Here is a 23341-nt window from a genome sequence, read left to right as displayed (position 1 = left end):
CTTTGCTCTCTATTTGTTTTTAGAAAGAATTACTGCTTCAGCTGCAATGACATTGTAGTAGTAGTAGTAGTAGTAGTTGTTGTTGTTGTTGTTGTTGTTGTTGGTGTTGTAATAGTAGCAGCAACAAATGACCAGGTATTGTGTCATTTTCAGAAAATTAAAGTACTTTAATTTAAGTTACACCTTGTTTTTACGAACGACTAATTGAAAATTAATAATTCCAGTCTCTCTTTGACTCATCTCTGTCCTATTTATTTACAAGTAATACTTGTGATTTTCTGAAATTGTCATATTCATTGAACTCTTAAGCATACATTAAAAATATTACATTCCTGAACCCAAAATTTGATTGTTGTTATTGTGCTGGTACTGTGACCACACCACAAGTTGTCTGATGTCTAGAGGGGGTGGGGGTGCAGAGAGAAAACTGTCGTGTGTGCATGGACAACATTTGCAGTGAAATGTTTGTGGCAAGCGTCAGCTATCTCATTGTTAGTGTGGTAAGTGGGCAATATTGGTAGTTCACTGCAACTTGTAAGTGTTCATATTGATATTGAGCACATGAAGGGACAGAAGATCAAAGATATATTGTAAACACACACACACACACACACACACACACACACACACACACACACACACACACACAGAGAGAGAGAGAGAGAGAGAGAGAGAGAGAGAGAGAGAGAGAGAGAGAGAGAGAGAGCGAGCGTTATAATCTGAAAAGCATACTACTAAAATACCTAATTTGGTAATGATTCGATTTTTTGTTGGTGAAATTGCAGAATTATGGGTACTATATTTGGGGTGATACGGGATATAATGATGCCACACTTCCTGACATGCTCTATTAATAAACTGTTATTCAGAAATGCACTTTTTTGAAATTATGTTCAGAATATCAAACCCAGAAACACTCAGAATTGTGTGTTACTGTACAAGAAAAAAAATGTGTTAAATACAGCAACACTGGCTAAATCCAATATATTTGATGTGTACAGTTTCACCATCAACTGGAACGCAGCAAAGTCACTGACATGAAGTGCAACCTCTGGCAACCAAAATATGTACCTGGCATGTAATGTGAAAACAATAAAAATACATTAAAACTGCATTTTTTACTACAATTCTCAAAACAAATGAATGTCGTTCATTTAGCATCTCACCATTAGTGAATCACTTCTTATTAGCCTAAATACACTATAACACAATAGCATATAAAGTGTGTAGTCATGTCTTCACAAAGGTTTGTAAAACATATCCATTGGTCACTGATATGTCTGACCGATGGGAGAGTGACACAGAGATACTGAAGAAACTGAACTGGCATATTCTTGAAGATAGACATAAACTGTACTAAGAAAGTCTACTAACATAGTTTCAAGAACGGCTTTAAATGATTACTCTAGGAATGTACTGCAACCCTCTATGTATCGCTCACATAGGAACTGCGAGGACAAGATTAGAATAATTACAACACACACACAGGCATTCATGCAGTAATTCCTCCCACACTCCATATGTGAATGGAACTGGAAGAAGCCCTAATAACTGGTACAATGGGAAGTACCGTCTGTTGTGCACTCCACGATGGTTTGCATGATATTTTCCATCTTAGTTAACATGTTCATCATTCTTCATCAATGTCAAAACTCAAAACATGATGCTTCACTGTGTCCATACTTCAATAGCTTTTGACCTTGTTGAAGCTGGTGAGGGTTCTGATTCATCCTTGTCTTCACTGAGCGCAGTGGTTAGGTGGTTAGTGCACTGGCCTCACCTTTGGGAGGACGACAGTTCAAATCCGCATCCAGCCACCCAGATTCAAGTTTTCCATAATTTCCCTAAATCGCTCCAGGCAAATGCTGTGATGGTTTCTTTGAAAGGGCATGAAACATTCTGAGTGTGTGTTCAGTCCGTAATGACCTCAGCATTGATGGAACGTCAAACCTTAATGTCCCTCTCACCTCACCCTTGTCTTCACTTTTCTTTTGTTTCTCTGGCATTTGTTCCTGAAACACTTCGTCAGTTGTCACAGACTGACAGATGGCAATATCTCTGTCACAATCAACATACTCATCGAGGCTGAGGAAGTCAGCATTTTCTTCTTGCTCCATTATTTGCTGCCATTGTTCAGCTGCAGTTACTTCTTTTTCTGGTGTGTTGTTTTATGTAGGCACCCAATGAAAAACAACCTTCTGGAAACAGTCTGACATTGTACTTTTTTGCATAGAATCCCAGGCACTTCTTACAATATGCGTAGTATCCAAGATTATAACTTTTCTCATTGTGCAATGAAGACAAGATAGCCTACTCTGTACAAGAATCTTCCTGTACTTTTGTTTCAGGCACTTTATTATGCCTTGGTCAAGGGGCTCAAGATGGCATGTACAGTTGGGAAGAACAAAACACTCCATTTATATCATGTAGATTCTATGTGTCTTGGGGATGCACTGCACACTGGTCAATAAACAGCGTGATTTTCCTATTTCTAACACCCATCCTTGCATTCCAGGCACACAAGAATTGTTAGAATATACACTACTGGCAATTAAAATTGCTACACCACGAAGATGATGTGCTACAGACACAAAATTTAACCGACAGGAAGAAGATGCTGTGATATGCAAATGATTAGCTTTTCAGAGCATTTACACAAGTTTGGCACTGGTGGCGACACCTACAACGTGCTGACATGAGAAAAGTTTACAACCGGCCTCTCATGCACAAACAGCAGTTGACTGGCGTTGCCTGGCGAAACGTTGTTGTGATGACTCTTGTAAGGAGGAGAAATGCCTACCATCATGTTTCCGATGTTGATAAAGGTTGGATTGTAGCCTATCGTGATTGCGGTTTATCGTATTGCGACATTGCTGCTCGCGTTGGTCGAGATCCAATGACTATTAGCAGAATATGGAATCGGTGGGTTCAGGAGGGTAATATGGAATGCTGTGCTGGATCCCAACGGCCTCGTATCACTAGCAGTCGAGATGACAGGCAACTTATCTGCATGGCTGTAATGGATCGTGCAGCCACGGCCCAATCCCTGAGCCAGCAGATGGGGACATTTGCAAGACAACAACCATCTGCACTAACAGCTCGACGACATTTGCAGCAGCATGGACTAATCAGCTCGGAGACCATGGGTGCAGTTACCCTTGACGCTGCATCATAGACAGGAGCACCTGCTATTAACTCAATGATGAACTTGGGTGCACGAATGGCAAAACGTCATTTTTTCGTATGAATCCAGGTTCTGTTTACAGCATCATGATGGTCGCATCCGTGTTTGGTGACATTGCGGTGAACGCGCATTGGAAGCGTGTATTCTTCATCGCCATACTGGCGTATCACCCAGCGTGATGGTATGGGGTACCGTTGGCGGTCACCTCTTGTTCGCATTGACGGCACTTTGAACAGTGGACGTTACATTTCAGATGTGTTACGACTCGTGGCTCTACCCTTCATTCGATTCCTGCGAAACCCTACATTTCAGCAGGATAATGCACAGCCGCATGTTGCAGGTCCTGTACGGGCCTTTCTGGATACAGAAAATGTTCGACTGCTGCCCAGGCCAGCACATTCTCCAGATCTCTCACCAATTGAAAACGTCTGGTCAATGGTGACCGAGCAACTTTCTCGTCACAATACGCCAGTCCCTACTCTTGATGAACTGTGGTATCGTGTTGAAGCTGCATTGGCAGTTGTACCTGTACACTCCATCCAAGCTCTGTTTGACTCAATGCCCAGGCGTATCAAGGCCATTATTACGCCAGAGGTGGATGTTCTGGGTACTGATTTCTCAGGATCTATGCACCCAAATTGTGTGAAAATGTAATCACATATCAGTTCTAGTATAATATATTTGTCCAATGAATACCCGCTTATCATCTGCATTTCTTCTTGGTGTAGCAATTTTAATGGGCAGTAGTGTAGTTGTTTTTACCCATGCATTCAGATTAGATGTATATTGACATTGAAATGTCTGCACATTTTTGAAGCATTGCTGACTCTTTGTCTTTCCAGTTGTTAGTGGCACCAAATTTTCTGTTCCATTTTTATTATGACCGATAAGAACAGTTAGCCTTTAATAAATTTTCCCCTGTGGCATTTTTCTCCTCTGAACTCGCAAGTTCTGTCGGGCAAAATATGAAAAAATAAGCCCGTTTCATCTGCATTAAAAATTCATTGCGACTGTACTTTTCGATTGATAGAAGAGTATTTGTTCCATGACTGAATGGTGTTAACGTTCACCTTCTAGTCTCACCTCAAACACATGTATACACTAAATTATATCTGTTCTTGAACCTTTCAATCCAACCATTGGATGCTGTAAATCTGCACGACCCACCTTTTGTGCCAGATATGTTGCTTTAGCACAAACCATTGTACCAACTTTGTACTCATTTGGCCCAGTGTGTTGTATTTGTCTTAGAAGAACATTATAGATTGTGCTATAAGACCACTTTTTATTACAATAGACCTGCTTCAGCTTGATTGCCATCTTCATGTTACCTGTGGAAAGTACATAGTTTGATATAATATTTCAGATTTTTAAGTAAGTAATTTAAGTATCATAGAACTACGCTTTGTTTCGTACATCAGATGGTCTTGATATCCATATGACATTGATGTCTCAGTTGCTATCACTGCTGTATAAGTTTGCTTCTTTGTGATGTCAATTTCATAATTCAGCAGCTTCAGAAATAACTGCTCCAGCTAAAATTTAACACCTACTAGAGCTCTGCCTAAAAGAGCTCTACCAACATTAAAGGAGCAAACTTACACAGTAGTGACTGCAGCTGAGACATTTGTGTCATAATGTACACTGTGTGATAAAAAGTATCCGAACACCCCAAAAACCATATGTTTTTCATGTTAGGTGTATTGTGCTGCCACCTATTGCCAGGTACTCCACATCAGCAACCTCAGTAGTCATTAGACATCATGAGAGAGCAGGAGCAGAATGGGATACTCCGCGGAACTCACGGACTTCGAACGTGGTCAGGTGATTGGGTGTCACTTGTGTCATATGTCTGTATGTGAGATTTCCACACTCCTAAACATCCCTAGGTCCACTGTTTCCAATGTGATTGTGAAGTGGAAACATGAAGGCACACATACAACACAAAAGCTTAGAGGCCAACCTCGTCTTTTGACTGACAGACCACCGACAGTTGAAGAGGGTCATAATTTGTAACAGGTAGACATCTGTCCAGACCATCACATAGGAATTCCAAACTGCATGAAGATCCACTGCAAGTACTATGACACTTAGACGAGAGGTGATAAAACTTGGATTTCATGGTCGAGCGTCTTCTCATAAGCCACACATCACCCCAGTAAATGCAAAATGATGCCTCACTTGCTGTAAGGAGTGTAAACATTGGACGATTGAAAAGTGGAAAAACGTTGTGTGGAGTGATGAATCACGGTACACAATGTGGCGATCCAATGGCAAGGAGTGGGTATGGCGAATGACCAGTGAACGTCATCTGCCCACGTGTGTAGTGCCAACAGTAAAATTCGGAGGCATTGGTGTTATGGTGTGTTTGAGATTTTCATGGAGGGGGCTTGCACCCCTTGTTGTTTTGTGTGGCACTAACACAGCACAGGCCTACATTGATGTTTTAAGCATCATCTTGCTTCCCATTGTTGAAGAGCAGTTCAGGGATGGCGATTGCATCTTTCAGCACGATCAGGCACCTGTTTGTAATGCAGAGTGGTTACACGACAATAACATCTCTGTAATGGACTGGCCTGCGCAGAATCCTTTGGAATGTTTTGGAACGCCAGGCTTCTCTGACAACGATACCTCTCCTCAGTGCAGCACTCCATGAAGAATGGGTTCCATTCCCCAAGGAACCTTACAGCATCTGATTGAACGTATGTCTGCGAGAGTGGAAGCTGTCATCAAGGCTAAGGGTGGGCCAACACCACATTGACTTCCAGCATTACCGATGGAAGGTGCCAGGAATTTGTAAGTCATTTCCAGCCAAGTGTCCGGATACTTTTGATCACATAGTTTATATCAAGGCCATTTGATCTACTTAGCAAAGTGTAATGCTTTAATACGTTAAATTATGTACTTCAAAATCTGAAATATTGTATCAAACTGTGTACTTTCCACAGATAACCTGAAGGTGGAAATCACGCCGAAATAGGCCAAGTGTATAAAAAATATAACCAAACACAGCAATGTCTTGGTCTCATAGCATAATAAATACTGTGGCATCAGTTGGATTGCTAGAAGAACAAGTTAATTTTATCCATTTTAGTAGCATGTTTTCCAATTCTGGAAACTGACTGTCACACACTCGTTTGCATTTGCTTTTTGCTGCTTCCAAACATGCTGCTTCAATTATGTCATTTGCTCACTATTGTATTTAAAGTTGACGGAGAAATGTTCAGTTTTTGTGCAATATCAACATGCTTCATGTGCGAATTTTTGTCCACTACCTGAATAATATTCCACTTGTTTGTCAACTGTCTCACTGTCTTTTTATTCATGGCAAACCAGTATATCATAAAAAACAAGGGGACTGAGAGTCAGTCAAACACTAAATGAGAACTGTGTAGACCAGTTACTGAATTACACACTATTCAGTTTGTTTGGCCACTACACAAGTCAGAATTCATCGGAGCTAGTACCAATCTCTATGAACTACTTCTGCATATCAGTTCTACCATACCAAGTGATCTGTATGACTTGCAAAGTTGCTGGCATTTAATAGCGCTATCTCCCTTCACATTCCCTTCCTCATGACGTTGCCGTGAACGTCCTACATCGATCATTCTCACAACTGCTGGTGGTAAAAGTTTCAATGGCCAGACAGTACTGATATTGTTTTAATGACTTAATGTAATGCAACCAAGTTAGTACTTTTCTATCTCATTTATAGTGGAAACTGTTAGTAGTTTCTACACTTAATGGTCTCTAATTCATATCTATGTTGTTGTAGATTAATCTGAAGAAGCAATTCATCATCGCGAAACCGGTTGTACATTGATCCCACGTTGTTGTTGTTGTGGTCTTCAGTCCTGAGACTGGTTTGATGCAGCTCTCCATGCTACACTATCCTGTGCAAGTTTCTTCATCTCCCAGTACCTACTGCAACCTACATCCTTCCGAATCTGCTTAGTGTATTCATCTCTTGGTCTCCCTCTACGATTTTTACCCTCCACACTGCCCTCCAATGCTAAATTTGTGATCCCTTGATGCCTCAAAACATGTCCTACCAACCGGTCCCTTCTTCTCGTCAAGTTGTGTCACAAGCTCCTCTTTTCCCCAATTCTATTCAATACCTCCTCATTAGTTATGTGATCTACCCATCTAATCTTCAGCATTCTTCTGTAGCACCACATTTCGAAAGCTTCTATTCTCCTCCTGTCCAAACTATTTATCGTCCATGTTTCACTTCCATTCATGGCTACACTCCATACAAATACTTTCAGAAACGACTTCCTGATACTTAAATTTATACTCGATGTTAACAAATTTCTCTTCTTCGGAAACGCTTTCCTTGCCGTCGCCAGTCTACATTTTATATCTTCTCTACTTAGACCATCATCAGTTATTTTGCTCCCCAAATAGCAAAACTCCTTTACTACTTTAAGTGTCTCATTTCCTAATCTAATTCCCTCAGCATCACCCGACTTAATGCGACTACATTCCATTATCCTCGTTTTGCTTTTGTTGATGTTCGTCATATATCCTCCTTTCAAGACACTGTCCATTCCGCTCAACTGCTCTTCCAAGTCCTTTGCTGTCTCTGACAGAATGACAATGTCATCGGCGAACCTCAAAGTTTTTATTTCTTTTCCATGGATTTTAATACCTACTCCAAATTGTTCTTTTGTTTCCTTTATTGCTTGCTCAATATACAGATTGAATAACATCGGGGATAGGCTACAACCCTGTCTCACTCCCTTCCCAACCACTGCTTCCCTTTCATACCCCTCGACTCTTATAACTGCCATCCGCTTTCTGTACAAATTGTAAATAGCCTTTCGCTCCCTGTATTTTACCCCTGCCACCTTTAGAATTTGGAAGAGAGTATTCCAGTCAACATTGTCAAAAGTTTTCTCTAAGTCTACAAATGCTAGAAACGTAGGTTTGCCTTTCTTTAATCTTTCTTCTAAGATAAGTCGTAGGGTCAGTATTGCTTCACGTGTTCCAATATTTCTACGGAATCCAAACTGATCTTCCCTAATGTCGGCTTTTACCAGTTTCTCCATTCGTCTGTAAAGAATTCGCGTTAGTATTTTGCAGCTGTGACTTATTAAACTGATAGTTCGGTAATTTTCACCTCTGTCAACACCTGCTTTCTTTGGGATTGGGATTATTATATTCTTCTTGAAGTCTGAGGGTACTTCACCTGTCTCATACATCTTCCTCACCAGATGGTAGAGTTTTGTCAGGACCGGCTCTCCCAAGGCCGTCAGTAGTTCTAATGGAATGTTGTCTACTCCGGGGGCCTTGTTTCGGCTCAGGTTATTCAGTGCTCTGTCAAACTCTTCACGCAGTATCGTAACTCCCATTTCATCTTCATCTACATTCTCTTCCATTTCTATAATATTGTCCTCAAGTACATCGCTCTTGTATAGACCCTCTATATACTCCTTCCACCTTTCTGCTTTCCCTTCTTTGGTTAAAACTGGGTTTCCATCTGAGCTCTTGATATTCATACAAGTGGTTCTCTTTTCTCCAAAGGTCTCTTTAATTTTCGTGTAGGCAGTATCTATCTTACCCCTAGTGAGATAAGCCTCTACATCCTTACATTTGTCCTCTAGCCATCCCTGCTTAGCCATTTTGCACTTCCTGTCGATCTCATTTTTGAGACGTTTGTATTCCTTTTTGCCTGCTTCATTTACTGCATTTTTATATTTTCTCCTTTCATCAATTAAATTCAATATTTCTTCTGTTACCCAAGGATCCCACAATGAATAGGAATTAGCAGCTACAAGCAGACTATATAATTTTTTAGAAGATTTTACCACAACATTTTTTAAATACTCGTTTAACTAGGTACTGATACCACCAAATCTGAATGCACTAAGCTGGGAAGGGGAATGCACAATCAAGTCAGTTTAACATGTGCTTAGTGTAATTGAGACTTGGACTTTTAAAAATGGGTGCCCTGTATGGGAAAATGTGATAATGATGGATGTAACAATGAGATTCCACGGTACTTATTGTATATTTACAAGCTGGTTATTGTATTCCACAGATTGTTTTTATCATTCACAGTCACATTATATTATTTTAATGCTCTGGACTAAATCCAATACTATCCACAAATCATATAATTTTCCATATTAAAACATACTAATAACATTGAGTTACTTGGCACATTCAAGGGTCTCTTCCACATGCCAAACAACACTTAATCATGGAAGCTATCATTGCATTTCTTTTTCTAATATTGGGTTAATGCTTAGAGTGAAACTTTGTGGTTTGTTACTGCTTGACAGATGATATGACAGATTGTCATAGTTTTCATTTCCCTTTGTCCAGTATAAGGCCAGGTTGGGATATTTATGGTACTTCTTCAGTTTGCCCTGTCTTTCCCCCATTCGCCTTCTATAACTGTTTTGTACTTGTCCAGGTTCCTCCTTATAATGATCTTGATCAAGTCGGTCCATCTCGTTCTGGGTCTCTCTCTTGTCTTCAGACTTCACCTCCAACATTCATTTTATTATTCTTCCATCTTCCATTACCTTTACACGTCCAGACCATTATTATCTCATCATCTCATTTCTATCATATAACTTTTTCTATTCCATTCTCCTTGCTAACATCTTTATTTTTCACTCTGTCCATCCTCATCCTCCATAACATAGATCTTAGGAAATGTCATTGCATTAACTTGGATTCTGCTCTACTCTCTTCTTGTTACTGTCCAGGTCTCCAATACATATGTTGGTGTCTCCAATGCATATGTTGGTGTGGGTTTTAAAGTACATCTTGTACAGCATTTACTTACACTTCATTGGCACCTCCTTTCCCCAGACTAATCCCCTCACATACTGGTTGCCCCCTTTTGCGCATTTCTATCTGCATCATTGTGTTCTGCATTGTCTCACTTCCTACATATTTGAAGATCATCAGTGTCAGTTTCCTGTCCCTTAATATTAATTTGTCCTTTCTTTATTTCCCCTAGGTTCCACCAAAGTCTTACTTTTCTCAATACTTCATTTCATGCCATATTTCTCATTTTTTCAGTAATATGTCCAGTTGTTCTTGTACATCCTTACTGTTAGTTTCAAAGCACTCAGTGCCATTAGCAAATATTAATAACTTCGCCTCCCTCCCTCTGTAGGCTTCTTTTGTCTCTTTGGCAGTTTCAGCCATCATTAGTGTAAATATTAATGTTGACACCATGTAGTCAAGTAATGTCATCAGTAAATCTTTCCCATAATCTAAATCCTTTCCATCCACTGTTTCATATTAAAGTTGAGTCCACTATTGATCTGCCATGTCAAAAGCCATACTGCTCCTCTTCTGAGTGACCTTACACATTTTCCTTCAATTTTCTTTCCAGTATCTTCTCCATTATTTTTGCTACTTGTGGCATGATTGTGATACGTCAATAATTATCACATAGTTTTCTGCCTTGTTCTTGAAGATGGGAGTTATTCCCTTTGCTCATTCTTCAGGCACATATTTTGTGTCCATATGCACCTTAGCAATCTATATAACCATTGTAACCCAGTAGGTCCAGCTGCCTGTATCATCTCCACTTTTATTTCTTTTATTCCAGCTACCTTTCCTGTTTTCATTCTTCTGATGTTGATTCCACATCTGACATTGTAAGATCTTTCTCTTCTTCCGGGTCCAGCTCCATCCCCCATGTGTATACTGTCTTTTCATCACTATTTTTCATGTTCAGTAGTTTATCTTCTCTGGTTGCATTATTTGCTCTCCACTCTCCCATTTCACCAGTTTTGTGGAAGTACTTTTATTGCTCTTACTTTTTGTAATCCCAAACAGTATTCTTTTTACCTCCATTAACCCAGATAGTCCTGAATTATTTGTTTTTCAAAGTTGATTTATATTCACAAGGTTGTAAGGAAGAAAGTAAAAACAATTTTGAGTATTTATTTTTATTTAGTATTTCCAAAAATGGGTGTCCTTCCAGAAGGACATCAGGACAATAAGGGAACATGTTTTTAAAGTATGACATTGCACAATTAACTTGTTTTGGTTTTTATACTTTCAAATAAACATAAATAAATTTGAATTATGGGCTTAAACAGCTAATAAATACGAAAAACAAAGTAAATAAACTACACTCATATTTTATGCACTAGTATGATAAGACAAAAAGCAACAAACATGAAGTGGTTCGCCACATTTTATGCACATAGTAGTAGTTTTTCTGTGGCAACTTTGACATTTCAGCTGCTTCTTCTTTTTTGTTATCTCGTCCGTTGGTAATTCAGCAACATAATGTTCTCTTCCATCAAATCTAGAATCTAGTTTTGCCCTCTTACTAGGGCATCCTCTACTGGTAGTGACTCTTTTTGTTACTTTCAAGAATTGCAGTGACAATTCGACGACGAAATGTCAGATGATCTATGGGTTCTTCGTTGTGCTTGTAAAGATCCCAGGCATTTTGCTCTACAATGTCTATAAAATGTGCAATGATTGGGAAATACCACTTTTTCCCTCTTATAGAGCATCTATATAGGGATACATTTTGGTCAGCTCGATCTATGCCTCCCATATGAGTATTGTAGGAGTGTAATAAGTTAGGTTGAGGCACACTAATCCTTTTCTTTTGTTCCCTGGAAAATCTTGCTACAGAGTGTAGTGGTTGCACTCTGTCAAAGTTGGTGGCTACAGTAACAACATTGTTGTCATTCCCATGTACAATGGAAATCCCGGATGCTGAGTCAGAACAAACTTCGTATGATCCTCTATTTTCTTTTATCATTTTATCTACAGATGATAGAGTACAAATCTTAACTCTGTTTCCTCTTATTGTTCCTGTTGCTTCCATGGCCCTCTCTTTTAGGTCATGTAGCAGTTCAACGCTGGTAAAGAGGTGATCAAAGTATATTCGATATGGAACGTGTGGAAGTAACTGATCAACATAAGTCATTACCACACCATACCCCATACCTTTCGTTTCATAGTCCTTACTACACGTGTCAGCTCCTTGGTAGGGTTCGAGCCAAATAATATATCCACCACTTGTGCCTCCACACCAAAATTTGAATCCACATCGGATTGGTTTCCCTTTTATGAATTGTTTGCACCCGTGACTTCTGAAGTATGGACCCATCGATTCATCAACAGAATGATGCCGCACATGAGGCGCAAATTGTTTGAATCTATCAGTCAGCATACACAGTAATGGGTGGATTTTCCCAAAACGGTCTGATTTATCTAAATTGTCATTGTTGCATACATGCAAAATGGAAAAGATAAAGTCAAATTGATCTCTGTACATGGCATTTGTTACAAGGTTGTTGTGATTGTCTTTATCTGATTGCCAGTACATCTTTCTGCGTGGCACTGTTACATATCCACTTAGCAGAAGTATTGCAATAAACACCAACATGTCATCTTCTGAACAATCACCTAGTCTATTTCTCTTGGCTGCGTACTGATTTGTGTAAGTGACCATCATTTGAAGCACTTGATTATCAGAAAACTGTTGGAAATATTCAAGCGGTGTTCGCCCTTTCTTCATTACAACTGTGAACATTAGAGGCCATACAGGTGTTGGATTAACTATTTCACCACTTTTCCAGTTATATTTCCTGAGGTTTAGAACTTTATTCTTAGATAGCCTTGCTGGTTTGTTTGTGGTTGTTGTTGTTATTATTGTTGCTGTTTTTGTACTGCTGGAGGGTCCTGGAACAACATCAGAGGTAAAGGATTGTTTCCTTGTTGCATTCACAGCATTACCATTGGTAGAAATGGCCAAATCACAAAGCGCAGTAGCATTGAGCTGACTTGCTGGTAATTTATCTACACTTGGATTTTCTTCAGCACATGAATCTTCGTCTGTTACATCATCAGTTGAATTTAGAGGAGGGTGTAATGTTACATTCACTCCAGTATTAGGTATTTCCTCATCTTTTGATTCTAACATGTCCAAAAGTTCCATCAGTGTACATCGTTTTCTGTGAATACAAAATGACAACATATTACCCTGACGTCCTTCTGGAAGGAATTACAACTGACGAAAACTTTCAATCGTAATATGAACCCATAAATAATATAGGTTAATTCTTTAAGATATTATATGACAAGTTTCAGAATTATTGACACAATATGAAAGAAAATATACATACCCATCGATGACGAGGTCAGTCAGTTCTTCCATGGTAAAATCGGCCCTATTTTCAAGACACAGTTTCTCACTCATTGTGAATGACAGTGTCAAACTGATTGTCTCAGCGCGCAACTGACTCTGCCTACTTCATATAACAATGCGTCACAGTCTGTTGCAACAATGCGTTGTTCGCAAAAATAAATAATTTCAACAGTGAGTGATGTCGTCCTTCCAGAAGGACATCAGGGTTATCTGGGTTAATATTCATTCCCAGCTCTCCTGTAAATTCCTACAGCTTTACAACTTCAGCTACTACTTTCTTACATTTCTTTCTTCATTCCTGGAATTTTATTTTACTTTCTTCCTTTTTTGTCTCTGTTCCATTCTTTCCTTGCTGTCTTCCTTTCTTTTACAGCCCCCTTCACCTGCTCATTCCGCCAAGGTGTCTCCTTATTCTTTGCCCTTCCAGACATTCTGTCACAAAAGGCTTAAAAAAGCCTCTTTGAACTTCCCCTCCCCATTCCTCTTCCACACTTCCATATTCAGTGCTTGGGATTTTAAAGATTTTAAACTTAACACTTTAGCATGCAGCTGACAAAATATTACAGCAATTTCAGAGAATGAGAATGTGCAATGAACACAGAATTATGTCGTGCCAGTTAAAATGATTTTCCATGTCGTTCAATATATATTTATAACTCCTACAAATGTCTGGAGGTATCTAGAGACTTTGTGGTTTCCATTGATCAGTAGATGGCAGTAGCAGTGAAAAATTCACTGAAACATTTTTCATTGTCACTCAATTCATAGGCATTAGCTGACATTCCTGTCTGTTTCGTGTTGATTTTGTGTTCAAAATGTACAGTGAAGAGGAGAAACATTTGAATCAAATTATTTACAAAGTCCTTGATAAGTCTTCAATCGTTATATATGAACACTAGCATACTTTTTCAGTTTTTCTGTAACAAATCCTACTGAATTGAAGATTGCATCGGTTAACATTCTAATTACTTGCTATGCAGTCCCATAAATTTAACTGCTGTATTTTCTTAATGTTATTGTATAATAATTCCATTTCAAAGTATGTCTTCTGAAGTGTGACAGAGAATTTATAAAATTAGAACATAAAAATTACATTAAAGTTGTTTTATATATTATTAAATGAACTTACTGGAGGGCCATTCCATCAAAAATGAATTGACACAGTCACATCATCAAAAGTTTACTGTATATTGTTCGTATTCTGATCTATCTGTTTTTTATTTTCATGTTAATACTTCAGTGACAATTGTGCAAATGTTATGTTTGTTACCATCGAATGACGCTGGAAAGAAAAGTTGAGGGCAATGCCATTTAAAAATGTGAAAAATGTACTTAAAACACAGCAAATAGATGAAAGAGAAACCACTAAAAACAAGAGGGTAAAATATACAAGGTAAAATCAATTAAGAACAGTATCAGTCGCACAAGCAGTCTGCCAAAAATAGGCTACCTATACTTTAGAAAAGTATATGCTTAATGGATAATATGAGTTTTAGACCAGAGTGAACTAGATTAGTGTGGTTGGGAATGATAAAAAGCATCTGTAAATTGTAGTAACAAGTCAGTTAACATGAGAGATATGCTCTTAAGCCCTACTAGTTTTAATTTTAAACAATAGAAACTCCTGTTAGGAACATCAACAATGCAGCAAAAGATATTGCAACTTACCACAAAGATAACAGTCCAATTTGCAGACAGGCACAATTAAAAGGCACTTACACATAAGAATTCGGCCTCAGCCTCCACTAGAAAAAGAAAAACACACTCCATTCATTCACCCAAGCAAGCACACCTCATGCACACATGGACGCCAACTCCAGCAGCTCGGGCCAGAGCTGCCATAGTTTGTGGTAATGTGTGCATGAGGTGTGTTTGCTTGTGTGAATGAATGGAGTGTGTTTTTCTTTTTCTAGTGGAGGCTGAGGCCGAAATCTTATGTGTAAGTGTCTTTTAGTTGTGCCTGTCTGCAACTTAGACTGTTATCTTTATGGTAAGTAGCAATCTATCTTTTTCCCCAGTGTTGTATCCAGGTTTAATTTTAGTTATTTAAACTGTATACTCAGCAGAAGATGTTGCAGTAGCTTGCTGATATATTGGCTGCTGCCAATAGTGCTGCCTGAACCACAAACATTAGCCCACTTGCTACACTGACAGTGAGATAATTGATGTTGCTGTTAAAGAGTCTGCTACCAATATTGGGCTTGCATACAAGGCACATCGTGTCCCTCATCCTTCTGTCCTGATAATATTTGTGGTACTGTGTAATATACATATGGCTCTATTCTTTTTTAATTCTGATCTATGCATTTACAGAAAGCCTTGAGTGTGATGCACATAATTGTTTGTAGTTTTGAACACACTGGAAGAAATTAGCGTACATGTAACTACTTTACTGATAGTGTGGTGCATAGGATCCTTAACTACTTACACAGTGGTTCAAAACACAGTTGCAGGTAACCGCCTCTGAGTTTCCTGCAGTGAAAAGATGTGGAATTGGAACCATTTCATCTCATGAGCCTCAAAGAGGATCTGCTTGAAAAAATAAGTGAATATATTTCCCATGAAAGTTGCTTCAAGCAGTGTAAGGCCAAAAGGCCTGGAGCAACATGTGGGAGACATAACATTTTGAAAGCAAATTTTTAAATTAATATTATGAAAAAAAACTTCTTGCATGGCTCTACAAAAAAAATCTTTCATTTTTACTTAAGATAAAAGTTGTGAAGAAATTGGGCTGTCTGTGCAGCAAAATAACTGATGTGGCCAACATGGAGAGGATGTAAAATGCAGATTGGCTAGATCAACAAAAATATGTCTGGAAAAGAGGAATTTATTAAAATTCTATCATAAATTTTAGTGTGAAGAAGTCTTTTCTGAAGGTGTGTCTCTCATGTGTAGTCTTGTATGGGAGTGAAACATGGATGATCAGCACTTTAGGCAAGAAGAGAATACAAGTTTCTAAAATGCGGTTCAACAGCAGAATGCCGCTGTAGGTTAGATGGGCAGAACAAACTACTAATGAGGACATACTGAATTGAATAGGGGAGAAAAGAAATTTATGGCACAGATTAACTAAAAGAGAGGTAGGTTGAAGTGGTGGGCTGTGATAGAGGGGATATTAGTGGGAGACAAAGCAGATGAACACAATAAGGAGGTTCAAATGGGTGTTGGTTGCAGTAGTTATGCAGAGATAAAGAGACTGTCACGGGATAGACTAGCGTGTTAGTCCATCTTGGACTTTCCGTTGTTGGGATGTAAGAATTTTCTAAAATAAAAGAAAAATGGAGAAGTGACCGTTGAAAGTATACTCAGTTACCTATATCTGATAAACAGTTAGAAACACAAATAATAATTTTGTTATTCAAATGTTATTACAGTTTGATTGTCACTTCTTACAATTAAATATTGTCTGACTTCACAAGTGACACAGTGTTAGGACTTAAACAATTTGGTTTGGAATTAAAAGATGATGTGATGGGTTTTTAGGATGACTATCCTCCCACATTTCTCATAAAACACAGACCTCTTGATAAAGGTTTGGGGAACCACTACTACCTTGACTAGAACCTAGTTTCAATTCATGTGTGACACCATTATCAGAATGTGGATGACCATAACAATACAGAAAAAAGTAATACATAAGAAATTATGTGTTAAAATAGGAAGAAATGGTATTATGTGTAGTGTTCAGACAACTCGTCAAAGCATCATCATAGGCACTCTGAGCATGCAAACACCTTCCAAATTTTATGCAGTTTTATGTGTTTGCCTTATTTGCTGAAAAATAGAATTGTGAAAAATTTTTATTCTAGGGATATCCATTTTTGCAAGCACATGTACTTCTTGCATCCACAATTCAAGTAACAGAATGCTGGTAAGATTTCATATTCCATGAGCTACTGAGTTACTTGAACTTTCCTGGCAGATTAAAACTGTGTGCCGGACCGAGACTCGAACTCGGGACCTTTGGAGAGGTTCACAGGAGAGCTCCTGTGAAGTTTGGATGGCAAGAGATGGGGTACTGGCGGAATTAGAGCTGTGAGGATGGGTCGTGAGTCATGCTTGGGTAGCTCAGTTGGTAGAGCACCTGCCCGTGAAAGGCAAAGGTCTCGAGTTCGAATCTCTTTCCGACACACAGCTTTAATCTGCTTGGAAGTTTCATAACAGCGCACACTCCGCTGCAGAGTGAAAATTTCATACTCAGTTATTTGTTATCGAGAAACAATTGTTTTTAGCTTTGTAGGCTTTTCATATAAACATAGGAATTTTAATTTGTGAGTGACAATTTTATGAATTCCCAGTGTATGTTGTTTTTTTTCTTTTCAGCTCCATACAATAAAGACAACCAGTCTCTAGAGTCTGCTATTGTGAGCTATTGGGTGATGCCGCCTCCAGAGAGCAAACCTCATGATTATGGGAAGCCAATGCTTATGAGTTACAGTGTTGTGCAGGACCAGTTCCTCTCCCAAGATGCACTTAATGAAATGGTAATAGTAGATAACAGTAAAAACTGGCCTCTTTGATGTATATACAATGTGTTTTAAAAGAAACACAACTTTTGCTATAACACAATTTTTGCTTGTTGTACATTTTAAGCATTGACCCCCTCAAAATTGTCCCCTCTACTGGTAATACATCATCCCCATCATTTTTTCTACTTTTCAAAAGCCTCCTGGAACACATTTTCTGGGTAGTGCACAGGTCTCTTGTTGGATTGTCCGGAATCTCCTCTATGGTTTGAAAACAACGTTTTTCAAATGTGGTTTTAAGTTGGGGAAACAGTAGAAAGTCTGCAGGGGCTAGGTCAGGAGAATATGGTGGATGGAGCACAACAGGTGCGTGTTTTACTAGATAACTGTGGACAAGCAGTGACGCATGAGCTTGCATATTGTCATGAGTCAACATCCAAATCTGGTTTTTCCACAATTCATGCACCTTCTTGTGCACAGAATCACTCATATGTACCAACAATCTCTGGTACAAGTCTTTGTTTACGATCAGACCAGATGGTACTAACTCCTTATGGACAGTGGCTTTGCAACTAAAAAAGAGGGTGTCAGCCAACTAGCATCACCTTTTGCCAAGTTTGTAGCAAAATTTCACACAAACATTTTATTCTTTAAGCTCTTCCATTGTCACTGTGTGTTGACAATTTTTACTTTTGGGCCTTCTAATTTCAACTGAATCAAACTCAGTTTTTGTGCCATACGTGATTCGCTTTTATTCTTTGCAAGGCCTCTTCAGTTTACATTTAGTGTGTTGTATATATAGGTTATAAACACTTCTTGGATCTTGCTTTACTGTGATGTAGTAATAATTTAAATCTCTTGATGTCTCAGAACATGTCCTACCAACCAATCCCTTCTTCTAGTCAAGTTGTGCCACAAGCTCCTCTTTTCCCCAATTCTATTCAGTACCTCCTCATTAGTTATGTGATCAACCCATCTAATCTTCAGCATTCTTTTGTAGCACCACATTTCGAAAGCTTCTATTCTCTTCTTGTCTAAGCTATTTATCGTCCATGTTTCACTTCCATACATGGCTACACTCCATACAAATACTTTCTGAAACGACTTCCTGACATTTAAATCTATACTCGATGTTATCAAATTTCTCTTCTTCAGAAACGCTTTCCTTGCCATTGCCAGTCTACATTTCATATCCACTCTACTTCGACCATCATCAGTTATTTTGCTCCCCAAATAACAAAACTCCATTACTACTTTAAGTGTCTCATTTCCTAATCTAATTCTCTCAGCATCACCCGACTTAATTCGACTACATTCCATTATCCTCGTATTGCTTTTGTTGAGTTCATCTTATACCCTCCTTTCAAGACACTGTCCATTCCGTTCAACTGCTCTTCCAAGTCCTTTGCTGTCTCTGACAGAATGACAATGTCATCGGCGAACCTCAAAGTTTTTATTTCTTCTCCATGGATTTTAATACCTACTTCGAACTTTTCTTTTGTTTGCTTTATTGCTTGCTCAATATACAGATTGAATAACATTGGGGATAGGCTACAACCCTGTCTCACTCCCTTCCCAACCACTGCTTCCCTTTCATACCCCTCGACTTTATAACTGCCATCTGGTTTCTGTACAAATTGTAAATAGCCTTTCGCTCTCTGTATTTTACCCCTGCCACCTTTAGAATTTGAAAGAGAGTATTCCAGTCAACATTGTCGAAAGCTTTCTCTAAGTCTACAAATGCTAGAAACATAGGTTTGCCTTTCCTAAATCTTTCTTCTAAGATAAGTCGTAGGGTCAGTATTGCCTCACGTGTTCCAACATTTCTACGGAATCCAAACTGATCTTCCCCGAGGTCGGCTTCTATCAGTTTTTCCATTCGTCTGTAAAGAATTCGCATTAGTATTTTGCAGCTGTGACTTATTAAACTGATAGTCCAGTAATTTTCATATCTGTCAACAACTGCTTTCTTTGGGATTGGGATTATTATATTCTTCTTGAAGTCTGAGGGTATTTCGCCTGTCTCATACATCTTGCTCACCAGATGGTAGAGTGTTGTCAGGACTGGCTCTCCCTAGGTTGTCAATAGTTCTAATGGAATGTTGTCTACTCTGGGGGCCTTGTTTCGACTCAGGTCTTTCAGTGCTCTGTCAAACTCTTCACGCAATATCATATCTCCCATTTCATCTTCATCTACATCCTCTTCCATTTCCATAATATTGTCCTCAAGTACATCGCCCTTGTATAGACCCTCTATATACTCTTTCCACCTTTCTGCTTTCCCTTCTTTGCTTAGATCTGGGTTTCCATCAAAGCTCTTGATATTCATGCAAGTGGTTCTCCTTTCTCCAAAGGTCTCTTTAATTTTCCTGTAGGCAGTATCTATCTTACCCCTAGTGAGATAAGCCTCTACATCCTTACATTTGTCCTCTAGCTATCCCTGCTTAGCCATTTTGCACTTCCTGTCGATATAATTTTTGAGACGTTTGTATTCCTTTTTGCCTGCTTCATTTACTGCATTTTTATATTTTCTCCTTTCATCAATTAAATTCAATATTTCTTCTGTTACCCAAGGGTTTCTACTAGCCCTCGTCTTTTTACCTATTTGATCCTCTGCTGCCTTCACTATTTCATCCCTCAAAGCTACCAATTCTTCTTCTACTGTATTTCTTTCCCCCATTCCTGTCAATTGTTCCCTTATGCTCTCGCTGAAACTCTGTACAATCTCTGGTTCTTTCAGTTTATCCAGGTCCCATCTCCTTATATTCCTACCTTTTTGCAGTTTCTTCAATTTTAATCTACAGTTCATAACCAATAGATTGTGGTCAGAGTCCACATCTGCCCCTGGAAATGTCTTACAATTTAAAACCTGGTTCCTAAATCTCTGTCTTACCATTATATAATCTATCTGATACCTTTTAGTATCTCCAGGGTTCTTCCATGTATACAACCTTCTTTTATGATTCTTGAACCAAGTATTAGCTATGATTAAGTTATGCTCTGTGCAAAATTCTACCAGCCGGCTTCCCCTTTCATTTCTTTGCCTCAATCCATATTCACCTACTATGTTTCCTTCTCTCCCTTTTCCTACTGATGAATTCCAGTCACCCAAGACTATTAAATTTTCATCTCCCTTCACTACCTGAATAATTTCTTTTATCTCATCGTACATTTCATCAATTTCTTCATCATCTGCAGAGCTAGTTGGCATATAAACTTGTACTACTGTAGTAGGCATGGGCTTCGTGTCTATCTTGGCCACAGTAATGCGTTCACTATGCTGTTTGTAGTAGCTTACCCGTACACGTATTTTTTTATTCATTAACCTACTCCTGCATTACCCCTATTTGATTTTGTATTTATAACCCTGTATTCACCTGATCAGAAGTCTTGTTCCTCCTGCCACCGAACTTCACTAATTCCCACTATATCTAACTTTAACCTATCCATTTCCCTTTTTAAATCTTCTAACCTACCTGCCCGATTAAGGGATCTGACATTCCACGCTCCGATCCGTAGAACGCCAGTTTTCTTTCTCCTGATAACAACGTTCTCTTGAGTAGTCCCCGCCCGGAGATCTGAATGGGGGACTATTTTACCTCCGGAATATTTTACCCAAGAGGACGCCATCATCATTTAATCATACAGTAAAGCTGCATGCCCTCGGGGAAAATTACAGCTGTAGTTTCTGCTTGCTTTCAGCCGTTCGCAGTACCAGAACAGCAAGGCCATTTTGGTTAATGTTACAAGGCCAGATCAGTCAGTCATCCAGACTGTTGCCCCTGCAACTACTGAAAAGGCTGCTGCCCCTCTTCAGGAACCACACGTTTGTCTGGCCTCTCAACAGATACCCCTCCATTGTGGTTGCACCTACAGTACGGCTATCTGTATCATTGAGGCACGCAAGCCTCCCCACCAATGGCAAGGTCCATAATTCATGGGGGGGGGGGGGGGGGGGTTCTTATAATTACAAATTGAAATTTTGTTTTGTGACTTCACTAGGAGCTGAAAGCCTGTTTTGATGTTATGTTTTGATTGCCATTGCCAACTGTTGAATGTTATTGCCATTGATTGAATGTTATTATTGCCAACTATTGAATTTGTTTTTGTGATATCTGTAATCTGTGTGTGTGTGCATGTGTGCGTTGTCATTTCTTTTTTTTAACTTTAGTTGTGAGTCTGTATTGATGTATATGTGCTCATTTATCACATGGTTATGCTCAGCAGTGGCTTCTTTGATGCGGTAAATTTCTAAGGTATTTGTCATGATTGTTTATTCTCATTATTTTCATATGTTGTTTCATGTTTATAGGCTGATGCTTGTAATGCTGTAAGATATGAAAATAATCAGAATAAACAACCATGACAAATACTTTATGGAAATACAGGAAAATTACCACATCCAGAAAGCCATTGCTGAGAACAAACTTAATAAAAAGAATGATGGGATAAAAGCCATTCCACTGGTATTTACAGCTACATTACAACAAATAAATATTCTTACACACACACACACACACACACACACACACACACACACACAAAATTAAAAAGGGGGGGAAAAAGGATATATATACCATCATGTGATCATAAAACACACACACACACACACACACACACCACAGAAACATATTCAGTAGTTGGCAATAAGATTCAATGATTGGCAATAACATTCAACAGTCGACAACACCAACTGAAACATAACATCGAAACAAGAGTTCAGCTCTTAGTGCTGTGAAGTCTGAAAACAAAATTTCAGATGGCAGTTATAAGAAGAAGAACAACAGTGCTAACAATAGAAAAAAATCATAACATGTAGAACAACATCCACAAAACCAGTAAGCAGAAGTTTAAATTATTACTACATTTATAAACACAAACTGCCAGGAATGTTTATAACCTATATCTACAACTTTCTAGTTGTAAAAAAAATATGTTCATATTCATGGCCACTAAAGATGCCTTGCAAAGAATAAAGGCAACACACATATGGCACAAACATTGCGTTTCATTAGTTGATCCAAAAGTAAAAATTATGAATGTACCATAATTTTATATGCAACTGAGGATGATAGGACCACAAAAGTTGAAGATGTTTCTTTTATATTCACTAATTCAGTGAACAGCTTGTAGATGTCTCACTTCAGTTCGACGATACAACAGATGAGTGCAATGTCATGCATTCACAATTCAGCAGTTTGCATCCAAAAATTAATTTCACTATGGAAAGAGAAAAAAAAAATAAGAGCATAACTTCCTGGATTTAAAAATTTCAAACGAAAAATCTGAACATGTATTCAATATTTTCCATAAACCAACAACAACCAACATAATTATCCACAGCCGGTCATGCCACCCGAGATCACACAAGCTCACATATTTTCATTCTGTGTTAAATAGACTAAACAACTTACCACTGAAAAAAAGAAAATATTGAGAAGGAACTAGATCTTCCAAATGTAGCTATAAGCAATGGTTATCCTATAGAGTTAGTAGTCACGTTATTCAAAAAGAAAACCTACCAAACACATGCCAGTACCATAG

At 38.6% G+C, this 23341-nt stretch overlaps 1 protein-coding gene across 2 annotated transcripts in view; it reads left to right on the top strand.

Annotated features, from left to right (window-relative positions):
* The window catches only part of LOC126088497 (MPN domain-containing protein), a 178711-nt gene that overhangs the window by 131385 nt on the left and 23985 nt on the right, over positions 1-23341 (top strand). For both annotated transcript variants that reach the window (XM_049906636.1, XM_049906637.1), the window contains one exon: positions 17655-17815. In XM_049906636.1, coding sequence (XP_049762593.1) covers positions 17655-17815 — 161 coding nt within the window. The remainder of the gene's footprint in view (positions 1-17654; positions 17816-23341) is intronic.

This window comes from Schistocerca cancellata, chromosome 6 (genome assembly GCF_023864275.1).
Source record: "Schistocerca cancellata isolate TAMUIC-IGC-003103 chromosome 6, iqSchCanc2.1, whole genome shotgun sequence".
NCBI lineage: Eukaryota > Metazoa > Arthropoda > Insecta > Orthoptera > Acrididae > Schistocerca > Schistocerca cancellata.
Note: the sequence above shows the minus strand (reverse complement) of the source record. Positions and strands in the feature narration are given on the sequence as shown.